The following is a 15,174-nucleotide window of genomic DNA, read 5'->3' as shown; positions in this document are numbered from 1 at the left end:
GTTTTTCTTGTTTGTTTGTTTTTGTTTTTTTGGGTTTTTTTGCGGTACGCGGGCCTCTCACTGTTGCGGCCTCTCCCGTTGCGGAGCACAGGCTCCGGACGCGCAGGCTCAGCGGCCATGGCTCACGGGCCCAGCCGCTCCGCGGCACGTGGGATCTTCCCGGACCGGGGCACGAACCCGTGTCCCCTGCATCGGCAGGCGGACTCTCAACCACTGCGCCACCAGGGAAGCCCTCATTTTAGTTGTTTTATAATACTTTGCCTCACTGGTGAAATCATGAGGCACCGGGAGGAATTCTCCACGACCTCCAGTGCAGTGCTGCACGGGAGCAGGACCTCAGCTCTGGCTGAGGCCAACCTCAGCTGACTGAGGCCGGTTTGCAGAAGGTAAGGGCGTGAAGTTTGCACTCGAGGGTGGGTGCAGGGCTCTTGCATCTTCGCCCACCCTCCACCGCCCCCTCCTAGGGCTCTAACCATCCGTCAATTCCACAGACGTTTACTGAGCACCTACTCTGAGCCAGCAACTGCGCTAGGCACGCCGGGCATTCAGCAGTGAAGCCGGCAGACAAGATCACCGCCTCGTGGAGCTTGTGTTCCATTAGAGGAGACGGCCGTCAGGGGAGAGATGGTGACCCCAGGCTGTGACACGTGCTTGGAAGGAGATGCACGGAGCTCTGTAAGGCAGGAGCACGCTTATGCTGAGACCTGCAGACCGAACAAGAGGGGAAGTTGCCCTCAGTCTTCTTGCGTATTTAATAGTGCCCACTCCTGTAACTTTGCTTTCAGTAAAATATTTATTGAAAGGGCTGTAGGAAGGTGACATGCTGTGCATGTTCCTGGTCAGGGCAGTCACAGACCACTAACACATCCGACCCCTAACAGATCCCACCCTCTCTGAGGGTTGTTCATCTCACCTGAAGACGCCTCTGACGCCGGCGGTGGTTTCTTTTGCAGGTGAGCCGGCCTCATCCCAGCGACCACCCTCTTCTGATTCTCTTCGTGGTGGGCGGGGTCACAGTCTCGGAAGCCAAAATGATCAAAGACCTTGTGCCATCCCTGAAGCCAGGAACCCAGGTACCGAGTCCTCAGTGATATGATCTGAACGGGAGGCCTGAGGCAGGAGTGGGGAGGGCAGACCAGGGCCTTCATTAGGCTCCCCCGCGCTCCTATCTCCATCCCGCTGCCTCCTTTCCCCCTGCTTCTTCTGCCTGTCCCAGGGCCAGGACCTACTGTGGGTGGAGGGAAGGGGGAGACCTCTCCTGCCTCTGGGTGGCAAGTGCTGAAGCGCTATTCCCAATTCCTACAGGGCTTGTATTCTCTGGCGTCCAATCGGTGCTTAATTACTCAAGAGTTTTGGCTGCTTTCCAGACTCCAGATAATTGAGGGTGACTCCCGGGGACCATCTCCGCCCTGTGGCAGGGAGAGGACGGGGCTGGAGGAGTTTGGGAAGGGCCCTTGTCATGGCAATGACAAGTGTAGTATCTTTCTCCTCTGTAGCCTCCTGCCAGGTCCCGTCCTCCTCCCCACGCAAATGCCCGGTGGTTAAGGCACAGCCCTCTAGGTTTTCCAGGCCCGAGTCTGCATCCTCCCTCCGCCTTTTACTAGCTAGGTGATTGGAGTGAGAAAAGCCCTCCGTTTTCTCATTTAGGCTACGGGGCAGGGTGGTTGGGAAAAGAGTGCCTTGCCCGGCTGCTTACTGCTATGGGCAACCGAGGCTCTGTCCTCTGGGGGCTGAGGGGCCTCAGAACTGTCCTGCTGGGGCACCGGGAGCCTGGGACACCTTCCCATTGACCCTCGCCCCCCGCCCAATTGAGACTTGCTTTCGGGGCCTGTCTTCAGCTTTGCCATGTCTGCATGCAGCCAGTGGCTTTCTGTGGTTTAGAGAAAGCAGAACAGAGGTGCCAGTGCAGTGCTTCAGGTAGGACCCTGGCTTACGTGGGGGACTGTCCGCCACAGGCACACGGAGCCCAGGGGGTATTCCAGCCACGCCTGGCTGCTGGTCTGGGTGGGGGGCAGTGTACAGTGCCCTTGTCTCCCAGCTCCACCCACTCTGTGAATACGCACTCAGCCAGCCGAGGAGCCCCCACCTCTGCTGGCATCCGTAAGCTGTACTCCGTAGCGCAGCGCTCAGCGGGCTCACTGACTGCTTCCCGTTGCTGACAAAGCGTCCTCAAGCAAACACGAATTCCTTGAGGACAGAGGCTGGGCCTTCCCAGGCCTGAGCACAGGGCAGGAGCTCCGGAAGCCTTGTGGCCTGACGGCCTGATGTGAGGCAGGAGAACTGGCTTGGTGTCAGGGTGGCCGGGACACCTGAGACGGAGAGAAGGCCTGGTTTCCGAGGGTCTCAGGACACCCTACTTAGGAAGGTGACCTGTATCTAGGGAGCCATGGTATGTTCTTGAACAAGGGAGTGGCCAGTCATTGGCTGTGACCATTCCTACCATTACTCACACCTGTCATGGTCATAGCTGGTGGAATTTCTGATAAAGTGGTAAATTGGGCCTCGTCTCACACCCTCTCTGTCCGCAGTGTTCAGGATCTGTTTGGTGAGCAATTGCCTTTTTGACCAAGACATTCTTTTTTATCAGAAAGCACACTTCTCACTGCCCCTAACACGGTGAACCAAATTCTTAGCTCTTCCGAACAGCGATGCATTGTTAATAGCCTGCCAGACTGTTAATCCCCACTCTAAAAGGATAAAATGCAGACGTTTTCAAAGCCGTGTGACCTGAGTTTGACAGCAGAGACCTGACATCTGTAGTGGCTCAGTGGCTCGGCTGCAGTCTGACTGACCTTGTGCTCAATCATCTGCAGAGAGAGTGGCTCAGAGAACCTGGGGCTGCAGGAGCAGGCTTGCCTGCTGCTTGTGTCACCGCTGCTGCCTCTAACTCCTGGGCCACACAGAATCTACGAGCCGATCAGCCTCTTCCCTCCTCCACGGGTCTTCCCCCAGGGCCACTCTTCTCCAAACCGAGTATCTTCAGTTCTTCCAGCTTCCCCACCCCAGCCCGTGCCGTGGACCCGAGTGCCTCAGCTCCCGGGCAGCTCTCCTGGGCCCCCAGGTCTCTCCCTCTCATGCTCACTTACAACTGAGCGCCCTTGCCATGGGCTGATCAGTGCAGAGGCCCTGGGGCCCCCTCCTCCTCCTACCACGGCCCCTCCCTGCCTCTGGGCCTTCTTTCCCTACCACCCTTCTGCTGGCCTGCTCCTCTCCAGCCTCAGGACTTTGCACTTACTTTAATCCCTCAAACAGGACCTGGCACCAGCTGTCGTGATTACTCATTGCATATTGAATACTAGAAACCGTACTTGCATTATTGAAACATAAGATAAAAGCAGCTTTTCTCTAGACTACACCAACCTGTTACTGATTCTGGGATTATGGACAACTAAAACCACTCTGTCTTTTGTATCAATTGCTATGATCCGTACCTACTGTATATCAACATGGGTGCTTTTTGGACCCAGGTGCAGGAACTTACAGTCTCTTAAACTGGATTAGTCGATTATCCAGTAAACATTTATTGAGCATCTACTCTGTGCCAAGCACTGTTCTTTGTGCTGAGGATAGAGCGGTGACCAAGCCAGACTCGTTCCTGCTTTCATGGAACTTACATTCTAATAGTAAGTGATTGACTGACATTAAACACGGAAGCTCCAGCTAGACATGAGTGTTCCGGGAACATAGGCAGGTGCTGTGATGGGAATACCTGGGGGCTTGGAGGCAAGAGGTTCCTTCATACGGGCACAGGCTTCCCCTGGAGCAGAAGGCTGGTGAGCTGAGATTTGCAAGGCATCCGGGGATCTGCTCTTCAAAGGAAACTGCTGATAGAAGTCGCTTAAGGCACATCCAGAAATGAATTCTCTTTTACAAAAGATGGTAAGGATAGCATGAAACCGTGGAATCCAGAAACCGCATTAGCAGCTGCTAGTCCTAGAGGATGGTTGCTATACTCTAAAATGGGGTGTTTTCTCCGCTCTCCATCTGTGGTTCTTGGTAAACGTGCTGAGAGAAAGTGGGCAGCTGGAGAAGGCCCTCCTTTCTGACTACAAAAAAAAAAAAGGATCAAAGAGGCAACCTCTCAACCCCACTGCAAACAGCCACAGCCATGAGCAGGAGACTTCGTGGGCTTGCCCTGGTCTGGGTTGCGTGTGCTCAGCACCGACCTCTCTCATTCCAGACAGCTCTGCAGGCTGAACCCCGTAGCTGGGTCGTGGCCAAGAGGCCAGCAGAAGCCTGCGATTGTGGGAGGAAAATAACAGGGAGGGACTCCTCCAGAAAATACAGGGAAAGGCCAGCTCAGGAAGCAGAGGAAGACCGAGTGACCAAGCCGACCCTGCCATCACAGCTCTTCATGGGCTAGTGCATGTTGGCCAGTCACACTTTCACGTGCATCTCCATTTCTGGAGCTGAACATTTAGTGAGAATGTAAGAGGAAAAAAAAATTAGACCCAGAAATATGCTCATACGCGTACAATTTTGCACAACTGTGGAGGTTCAAGGGTACCTAAATCCTGGATGTATACCATAGCTCCAGGTTATTCTAAAATATGAAGCCCCAAAGAGAAGAGTCAAGCGACTTCCTTTTCTTTTTTTTGGTCTACATTTAGTTTGTTCTGAAGTTTCTTACTCTAAGGAAAATGTCAGTGAGATTCAAAATTTTTATGTTTACCTGAGTTAGCTTAGGCCCTTATAATTTGAAATATTAGACGGCATTACACATGTTCATATTGTTCCTCTTAACCTTACCCTTCATTCCTACGCACTTCATGTGTCTTGCAGCAATCCACGTAACAGCGCTGAAGTCATTTACAATGGAAGGTTTTTGTTCTTGTTGTTTTCCCTCAAGAGACTTCTTTTTGAACAACCATCATGAGGGACAAAAGCGAAGAGGTATCTGAAATCTCATCAGCTTCCTTAGGAGAGCTTAAGCACAGCACACTCACCCCTCAGGCAATGAGAAGGCAGTGAGTTTTCCAGAAAGCTCGTCATGTCTGTTTAATTAATCCACTGCCCCACTGTTTTAACGATACAAACATTTTATGTTTAACACACGTGTGTACGTGCGTGTATACGTGCAGCACCTGTGCTAATGGGGGTGAGTGGTGCCTTGAATCTGACATGTGCTCCAAAACCAGTTCATCAGCTGGATGAATATGCGTGTTGGTACCTGTGCGTATTAGTCGCTTTTACTGGGAAGCATCTCCCAAGGTCAAAAGAAAAATAGAGAAAAACGATTTTTTACCCCCCTCTCCTTTCACTTCACAATGTTAGAAACCAGAGGGATATGGAGTCTAAATCCTGGGTTGCCGGCTTCCCCCTGTTCAGCAGAAATGGAACAGGAAGATGCTGGCACCTACAAGTTACGGCCCGGAGAAGCAGAAGGTGGAGAGAAAGCTAGCAGGCTGGGTCACTCTTGCAGGAGCCAGGGTGGGCTGAGGACAGAGACAAGATGCCCCTCCTTCAGCTGGAGTAGAGAGCCTGTGTGGAGCCCCAAAGGCAGCTTTTTAGGGCTTGGTTCAGAGGCACCCTGGTGTCCTTCACCCTTGCCTCCCCGATGGAAATTTTCATCAGTGCCCTTGGTTGCCTGGGAAAAAGCCAGTCCTCCGAAAGGAGCTCTAGTGCTTAATTTACCTCATATCACACATTTGATGACTATGTTCATAAAATTTAAATTTCATATCCAACAGGCCAATTTCAGATTGCTTTAAGCATTTTCTTTTTCATTTTTGAGTGCCATTTCCCCCCATTTAGCTAACTTTTTATAATTTTAAGGACTATTTCAGTCAAATAAGGCAGAAATGCTTTTTGTCGAATACGCTCAAAAACAGAAAATGCTCAAAAGCGTTCTGAAGAACAAAAGACGCCTAAGATGTGAAAATGCTTAAGGACCATCAGCTATTATACTATAAAGGAAATGTTAGTGATGTGATCCTGCTTGTTCTTCAAAATCGGAATTTTAGACAAGTGGGTTTTCAGCTGAACTGATTTGAAACAAATTTACGCAGAGCTATTTGAGATACCAGAGCCTGCTGGTGTGAAAAACTTCCTGCTGGCTAAGCTCACTGCCTCCTTCCTAGTCTTGTTTTTGTTCATTCACTTAATCAGTCATTGGCTAACTCACTATATCGAGGACCTGCTAGGTATCAGGCACTGTGCCAGCACACAACAAAGAAACAAGGAATACAATGTGATACCAACAGCCATGGGAACATCCTCAGTCTTCAGAGAGGGGTGGTCTGGGAGGGCTTCTGGGAGGTGGTGATGCCTGAGTCGATTATTGAAGGATGATTAAGAGGACTTCAGGCAAAGAGTTGGTAACTCTTGTTCCAGATGAAGAAGCATCCCCAAAGTGCCATTTGTGAAACTGCAGATCATTTAGGGTGGCTGGAATGTGGAACCAGTGGTGAGGGGTGTGTGGTGGCCAGGGGGTGTGGTGGGGTGTGGAGTACTGAACAGCCATCAGTCTCTAAAGTCCTGGAATGCTCTCTAAGACAGTTGGACTGACAGATTTTTGGTTTGCGGTTACCATGAGGTTTTGATACAGCAGTCTATATACATACAAGATTGTTTTAAGTTGCCGGTCTCTTCATTTCAAGTGCATTTCCAACATCCTGCATTTTGATATCATATTTGTGTCTGGAGGATTTCCTACCTTTACTGTATGTTTGCCTTTACTCGTGAGCTTTCCCATTCGTAATTTTCCTTTTTCTAGTTGTGGCCTTTTCTTTTCCCTCTAGAGAAGTTCCTCTAGCATTTGTTACAAAGCTGGTCTGATGGTGCTGATTTCTCTTAGCTTTTGCTTGTCTATAAAGCTTTTGATTTCCCCATCCAGTCTGAATGACAGCCTTGCTGGGTAGAGTATTCTTGGTTGTTGGTTTTTCCCTTTTATCACTTTAAATATATACTGCCACTCCCTTCTAGCCTGCAGAGTTTCTGCTGAAAAATCAGCTGAAAATCTTATGGGGATTCCCTTGTATGTTATTCGTTGCTTTTCCCTTGTTGCTTTTAATATTTTCTCTTTGTCTTTAATTTTTGTCAGTTTGATTAATATGTGACTTGGTGTGTGCCTTTTTGGATTTATCCTGTATGGGACTCTGCGCTTCCTGGACTTGAGAATGTTTCCTTTCCCAAGTTAGGGAAGTTTTCGGCTATTATCTCTTCAAATATTTTCTCAGGCCCTTTCTCTCTCTCTTTTCCTTCTGAGACCCCTATAATATGAATATTGGTACATTTTATGTTGTCCCAGAAGTCTCTTAGACTGTCTTTATTTCTTTCATGCTTCTTTCTTTATTCTATTCCACAGCACTGGGTCAGGCTTATACATGGTGGAGAGAAGGCAGTCAGGATTTTAAACCTATGAATAAATACAATCAGATTTACACTTGGGGAAGATGGCTCTGGCACGTTTATCTCCTCTGAGCCCACCCCAGTGACTGCTGTGAGCTGAATAGAGGGAGTGCAGCAGAGGATGAGAATAGTGAAGATGGTGATGATAATGAAGACGATAATAGCAGGTACCATGTTAAGCCCCTCCAGAGCCTGTCATTGTGCTAAGTATTTTCTGTGTATGTTCACATTTGATCCTCATGATAATCGTGTGAGGTGGATATCATTATTCCCACTTTATAGATGAGGACTTGAGGCTCAGAGTGATTAAGCAAATTCTCCAGGGTCCATCGTCTGGCAGGTGGCCAGCTGGGGCCCAGCTCAAACTGGACACTCCTAAGTCTGTGCTCTTAACGACTGTACTATCCGGCGAGAGTCCTTGGTCCCAGCTTCCTCCTTTCCTCCCCTCCTCAAAGACCCCCTCAGTTACTTCACAGGCTGCCTTTGTTTTCCATCTGCTTCTTTACAGCCCTCCACAGGGCATGCCCCAGACACCCTCAGGTTTAGCCCTCATGCTGTCTAAATACCCATATGTCTAGATGTGAGGGTCCTGGTCCTTGGTTCCAGCTTGGTGGAGGTGACCAAGCCCATAGTCACTGTCAGCCGTGACTGAAAGCCCAGCACACGGCCTGAGAGTGACAAATTCTTTTAGCTTAGTTATCACTGCTCTAGAAGTGTCCACATCAACCGAGTCTACAGCCTTTCCCCTCCAAGTTCCTCAACCCTGTTAATAAGACTTAACCATCCTGTGGGACTCACTCTAGCCATTACACTTGCCCTCACCTCAGCCAGAGAGGAATTCACCATCTTGGCATTGGAACTAAGGACCCCAGGGGCTGGCAGCGGTGGTGGAGCCTGGCGAGCAGGAGGGCAGGGGAGGGGCTGTGGCCATCAGCTTCCCTGGCCTCTCCTACCTCGCAAGAGTCTATTCTTATGCAAAGGATTTTTGTCTTTATGTGTGCATTTTTTTAAATATCTGAATAAGGGATTCTTAACTTGTCTGTGAGTCCTAGTTATCCACCTAAACCTCACCTAAAACTATATTCAGAATCTTGTGTGTACACATATGCATATCTTTCTAGAGAGTTTTTAGCTTTCATAAGATTCAAAAGGAGGCCTATGACGCAATCACAAAACAAAATCAAATAGCAGCTCAGAATTGCTGAGCACCTCACGTGCTCTACGCACTTGGCCTTCTGTAATCCTTGCCACAGTGCTACAAGCTCCGGGCTGTTGCTTTTCTTCTGGGAAGGATAGAGTGAGGCCCCAGGTGAAGTGACCCTCCCCGGGGCATGTAGCCCATCTGCGGTGGAGCCGGGCTCTACTAGCGTCTCGTGAGCGTGCAGGTCTGGGCACCGCCATTCTCAACCATCTGTTGGACCTGGCCCAGAAGCCCCCGAGGAGTGAGTAGAGACCCTGTCCTCTCTCTCCAGAGCCACATATTCAAATGGTATCTACACCATGTGATAAGGGGGTGCTAATATTCACTGTCTGCCCTCAGACTCTCGTCACATGGCTTTCTAGGAAGGATGTGAGCACAGATTGCAGTGTATTTTTTTCTGCCAGAAATATGACTTGGCTGACATTAGCCATATATTTTCAAGGATAATTCTCTTTCAAAAAATAGTAACATCACTGCTTTCAAAGATTAATTTTTGTTTTAAACAGAAAACTTTTTAATAACCTCATTTCTTTAACAACAACAAGCACAAGAAAATTATAAAATGCTTCCTTGTCTCCTCCCCTCCCTCAGCTTCTCCTCCACATTGGAGCATAGGCTCTGGTTTTGGCCAGTGAGTTGGTTAATTCATTGCTTTGGTTCCACCTGGGATAGCTTTGGGGGTGGGAGGGGTAGAGAGTGAGGTGTGAGTGCCAACTTGCTTCCCCGCAAGAGGCCTGGCCAGGCGGTGTGGCCCCTTGAAGCCAGGCCTGCTGCCGGCCTGCGACCCCCCGCGCTCAGGGGCTGGGCTCTAGCATCTGGCTCCATACCTCCTTCCCACTTCCCATAGTCACCTCCTTATCTACTGGGTGTACAACCCCTGCCTGGGCAAAACCTCACCAGCCTGACAGAGCGCATCACTGCTCCAGCCCAGCCCTGGGGAACGAGCTCTCCCAGTGCTGCAGAGGGAAATCTGCCCCAGAAGAACAGCCCAGTCTCAGGGAAGCAGAGAGGGACATCACGACGACAGGCCAGAGAGGCCCAAAGGTCCATGTGGACTAGGGAAGTAAGCAGCCTTCCCAGAGCCCTTGATGATAGAGGAGTGACCAGACAGACACTTGGACGCTGAAGCCAGCCTGCCTGGGTTGGAATCCTGACTCAACTGCTTCTGCTTCCTGTGTGTCCTTGGACAAGTTGCTTAACCTTTCTGTACTTTATTTTGCTTATCTGCAAAATAGGAGTAATATATGTACCTACTTCATAGGGTTGTTATGAAGATTAAATGGATATTAAATGAGATCATCCTCAGTGCCTGGCCCACCATAAGAACTAATAAATATTAGCAGATATCATCATTATTATCATCATTGTTACGGGTCAAACGGTGTCCCTCCCAAAAGATGTTAAAGTCTGAACCCCTAGTACCTGTGAATGTGGCCTTATTTGGAAATAGGTTTTGCAGATGATCAAATTAAGATGAGGTCATTAGGGTGAGCTCTAATCCTATATGACTGTGTCCTGATCAAAGGGGAAATGTGGACACAGAGACAGACACACGTAGAGGGAAGACAATGTGAAGACCTAAGGGAGCTTAAGAGGGAAGATCCTCCCTCACAACGCTTAGAAGCAACCAACCCTGCCAACACCCTGCTCTTGGACTTCTGGCCTCCAGAAGTGTGAGACGGTAACCTTCTGTTATTGAAGTTTGGGGTACTAAGAAATTAATACAGCCGTCATCATTATCACGCACAGCGACAGCCAGCTCTTGAGTATGCCTTCTCTCTTTCCCTGAAGGAGCAAAGGCTCCCTAGAAGAGGGAGAGACCTCTCTGTTGAGGTCACATTACTGGGTCACAAAGCAACGGTCTGATCAAGTTCAATTCAGCAGCGAGGTGGTGGCTGGGCTCAGCCCTGCTCAGTGCCCACTGGTTAAAGGCTCAACAGACGCAGCCCACCGTCCCGCCAGCCATCCTTCCCAGGCTGTGCGCCCTTCCTTACACCCAGGACGCTAGCATCGGTGGCATTCAAGCTGCCGCCTTCTGCCTTTTTCTCCACAGTACCCACTCCGTGCCTTCCCCCAAACAAATGTGTTGCATTTTATTTCTCATCATCTAATAAGCTGGGATTGGCTCTCCTAATTGTCTGCGGTGTGTTTGCCCCTCCCGTTGGTAGGTAATCGTGCTGTCCACGCGACTCCTAAAGCCAACTAGTATCCCTGAACTGTTATTTACAACTGACCGGCTGCATCCAGACCTTGGCTTCTGAGGATCTGCTGAGAAGAGGAGACCTACCCGAGCTGGAAATCCCAATACTATTTTCTGTCCCCATCCAAGATATGCCTCCCAAACCAGTGTCCCTGTTACTAATCGTGGGTATGACTGAATTATGCCCAAAGAATCTTTTTTTTTTTAACATCTTTATTGGAGTATAATTGCTTTACAATGGTGTGTTAGTTTCTGCTGTATCACAAAGTGAATCAGCTATACGTACACATATATCCCCATATCCCCTCCCTCTTGCATCTCCCTCCCACCCTCCCTATCCCCCGCCTCTAGGTGGTCACAAAGCACCGAGCTGATCTCCCTGTGCTATGTGGCTGCTTCCCACTAGCTATCTATTTTACATTTGGTAGCGTATATATGTCCATGCCACTCTCTCACTTCGTCCCAGCTTACCCTTCCCCCTCCCCATGTCCTCAAGTCCATTCTCTACGTCTGCATCTTTCTTCCTGTCCTGCCCCTAGGTTCTTCAGAACCTTTTTTTTTAGATTCCATATATATGTGTTAGCATACGGTACTTCTTTTTCTCTTTCTGACTTACTTCACTCTGTTTGACAGACTCTAAGTCCATCCACCTCATTACAAATAGCTCAATTTCATTTCTTTTCATGGCTGAGTAATATTCCATTGTATATATGTGCCACATCTTCTTTATCCATTCATCTGTCGATGGACACTTAGGTTGCTTTGCCCAAAGGATCTTGATACCCACACAGTGAAGTACTTTGCTGGCATTGCTGAGATTCTTAAAAAAAAAAAAAAAATTCATTTTTCTAAAGGCATCAAACTGCCTTTCAGCTGGCCTAATTCATGAGAATTCCACTTTATCCTTAACCCTCTCTCTGTGATCTTTCTGATTCCACCTGCAAGTTCATTCATTCTAAATGAGTGCCTGTTGGTGAGTATCGGTAGGTTACAAGACGTTTGATCCGCAGCTGCTCAAGGAGAAGTTCCCCATGCTTTAGAATCGTGAGTGTGAGGAAAGTGTGGTTTTTAAGATTATGTAGCTGAGGAGGGAATGCTGCAAATAGGAGCTGAGGCTTTGTTTCTCTCTCGATCTGAGACATTTCTGAAAAGGCCCGAAGGGAGGGGTAGCGGGTAGCGGCTAAGGCCGTGCTGATTGTCTGCCTGTGTTGTAAATCGCCTGCCTGTACAAAGGGCTGCATTGTTCCAGTTTGCTTACTGGGCAGGGCTGCCAGCCTGCTTGGAACAGGAGTGGGAGAGAGGTTGATTGGAGGGCTGTGCCTGCCTGTAGGTTTCCTCTCCTCCCCAAGGAAGGCCCCAATAAAGATAGCTAGTCCAGGGAGTCTAGGTTGGAACCTCAGCCCCCATGACTTTTGTGATATCACATTTCTATAGAAGTATAAAGCTTTCTTTTCTGTGAGTCTAACGCTTCCTTGTAGCCATAACAGAAAAACCTAGACTGACAGAGTGAAATTATATAAGAGCTCCAGCAAAAATGAACTGCTTGGAACCCACACATTTGTAGGTGTATAGTTCATGGAAATTTCTAACATCTCTAAAAGAAGTTTGTAATAAAGAGACAGAGCTGCAAAATTAGTGGCTAGTGTGAATTAAACAGAGGAAATAAAATGTAAACCAAAACATTCACGTGTCTCTGCTTTTAGTTCTCTACAAAACACTGTTATGAGAAAACTGTGAGGTTGGAAATCATTTTGAGATGTCATTGAAGCAGGTTTTCTAGACACCAACGTTCTTTATTTTGTCCAAGTATGTTTTCCACCTAACACCAGTTCCTTCACGGTGCTGAAATACTGGAGACCTCGGATGCTTCTTCCATTCCACTCAGTTAAAAGTTTGAATTTGAATAAGGAAGAAAATGGCAAATAGCCCCAAAGAGATGATCATTAAAGCAAAGATCACTCGTTTCTAAAAATAAAGAAGTAACCTGGGGGCTTCCCTGGTGGCATAGTGGTTGAGAATCTGCCTGCCAGTATAGGGGACATGGGTTCGAGCCCTGGTCCGGGAAGATCCCACATGCCACGGAGCAACTAAGCCCGTGTGCCACAACTACTGAGCCTGCGCTCTAGAACCCGCGAGCCACAACTACTGAGCCCGTGTGCTACAATTACTGAAGCCCGCGTGCCTAGAGCCCGTGCTCCACAACAAGAGAAGCCACTGCAATGAGAAGCCCGTGCACCAAAATGAAGAGTAACCCCCGCTCACCGCAACTAGAGAAAGCCCGCACGCAGCAACGAAGACCCAACGCAGCCAAAAATAAAAAAAATTTTTTAAGAAAAGAAGTAACCTGTGTGTGTCTCCAATCTGCATTCATTCATTCATTCATTCCCAACTATCCAGCGGTATGTACCAGGCACTCCAAGAGCTTCTGCCCATGATATGGGGAAGGAGAGCGGCGCATCCCGGACACAATGGCTCTCACAGAACGAACAGCTGGTGCTTCTCCTGACACTCGAGCCCTGTGTGAGGATCTGCTCAAGGATCAGTGTTTGGTTTTTTTTTTTGGTTTTTTTTTTCTTTTGGCCTTACCCCATGGCTTGCAGGATCTTAGGTCCCTGACCAGGGACCGAACCCAGGCCCTCAGCAGTGGAAGCCCAGAGTCCTAACCACTGGGCCGCCAGGGAATTCCCGAGGTTAAGTTTTAAACCATATGTCTATATGCAAAGGAAACTTTTGGGAAATAGAAAAACCAAACTGCTAACAAGTGGTTCCCTCTGGGAAGCAGCATATTATAGGAGGACTAAGAAAAGGGAACGTCTCGCTCTCAATATATTTGTGTCATTTGAATATGTTTCACAGTAGACATGTATTTGTGTTTTACTTCCGTGCCTTGAATGTATTTTTACAAGTTAATTTTCTCTTTTATAAAAGAATATTCAAAAGCTTCTCATCTAAAATGATAAACAGAGGAAGCTTCTGATTGTAAACATTATCATTCAGCAGTTACTATGTCCCGAAAATGCTCTCGGTACTAGATTAAATATGGTTCTGAGTGTCTGAGTGATGGGGGGAACATGAAAGGTTGAGTTTTTCATCGTCTTTTTCCATCTCTGTGGTCGCTGGTTGGAGGAATTGAGCTAGGCAGACAATCAGGTAGCGGAAGGCTTTGGAGGAAATGTAAGCTGAAAGAAGACCCTGGGGATCAGAGTTTAGTTTGAATAAGAAGGTGGGAGGCACGACTCGGTGTAAATCCTGCAAAGAGCCTTTACCAGATAAGAAAAAAGAGGGGACTCTGGAAGTAGCACATCGGGCCCCTGGGCGGAGCTTCCCGAAGCCTCTCTGGCATTGCCTTCTTCTTGGGCTCACTGCCCGGGGGAGGAGAGGGTGGGGGAGAAACGATCGTGCTCTTGGTGTCCTGTGAAGGAGCAGTGGTTAGAACAGAGCTCCATAGTTTTGTCTGCGTTTAAGTCTCAGCTCTGCCACTCGCAGCAGTGTGTCCCTCTCCAAGCCTTAGTGCCTCCATCTGTAATCCTGATAGTAATGAGTGGTACCTACCTCATGAGAGGGCTGCTGTAGGGGGACGCCATCCCTAACACAGCCTGCACAGGACACCACCAAGGAACTCACCCCACAAAATGATAAAGTCTCAAAAGGCGGATAATGTCAAATGAAGAGAAAATCTGGAAGCATTCCCAGGGTCCACAAGGAGACGAGAAGACGGAGGAGGAATAATGCCCTGGTCCCACCTACTTCCAGGATGATACAGCCCAGAGGCCAGGAGCAGCGCCTGGAGCCCCATCCCATGGCTTGGGTTCCAATCCCGCCTCCTCCGCACAATGGTTCACTTCTCCTGGTCTCAGCTGACTATGAATTGGACAATGATAGGACATACCACGTTGAGTTGTTGTGAGAATTAAAAGAGTGAATACGTGTAAAGCATTTAGAACGTGGCACTTGGCAGGCTGGCTAAGAGCACAGAAGAATCACCATGATTGGCAGCTAACGTCTAACGATTGCCCATGCAGAGCCCTGTCCCTGAGAGAACTTTCTCCATCCCTAATGTTAGCTACAGAGTAGTTATGTGGACTCTGAGACTGACACCCTGACTGAACCATTTCAACCTCATCCAAATGCACCAGTTCTAAAGGGATTTCCCCCCCGCCAGATGTCAGCCACCTGAAGGTGGCTTAAAAGGCCGAGCTGGGTGTTGACTGTGGTTTCTCCTCTCTCCGCCTGGGTCTGAGTGTTCACCCCCTAACCCCTGGCTGGTCAGAGCCAAAACAAGCACAGACAAATGCAAGCCTTCTGCCAAGGATCTCATCAGCCACTCTTCATAGACACAATTGATAGAAGTGTACATACTCCTTAGCGATTGACTTCCACTTTTGTAAACCCTCCTTCTGGAGTCTGCTTCCCAGCAAACATA

General features: G+C 48.6%; 1 protein-coding gene across 4 annotated transcripts in view; it reads left to right on the top strand.

Annotated features, from left to right (window-relative positions):
• Positions 1 to 15,174, top strand: part of SCFD2 (sec1 family domain containing 2) — a 414,129-nt gene that overhangs the window by 383,665 nt on the left and 15,290 nt on the right. For 2 of the 4 annotated variants that reach the window (XM_067735963.1, XM_067735964.1), the window contains exon 8: positions 954 to 1,073. In XM_067735963.1, coding sequence (XP_067592064.1) covers positions 954 to 1,073 — 120 coding nt within the window. Of the gene's footprint in view, positions 1 to 953; positions 1,074 to 9,477; positions 10,680 to 10,719; positions 12,432 to 15,174 lie in introns of those variants that run through there. The other 2 variants (XM_067735962.1, XM_067735961.1) reach the window with 2 other exon arrangements.

Source organism: Pseudorca crassidens, chromosome 4, assembly GCF_039906515.1.
Source record: "Pseudorca crassidens isolate mPseCra1 chromosome 4, mPseCra1.hap1, whole genome shotgun sequence".
Classification (NCBI taxonomy): Eukaryota; Metazoa; Chordata; class Mammalia; order Artiodactyla; family Delphinidae; genus Pseudorca; species Pseudorca crassidens.
Note: the sequence above shows the minus strand (reverse complement) of the source record. Positions and strands in the feature narration are given on the sequence as shown.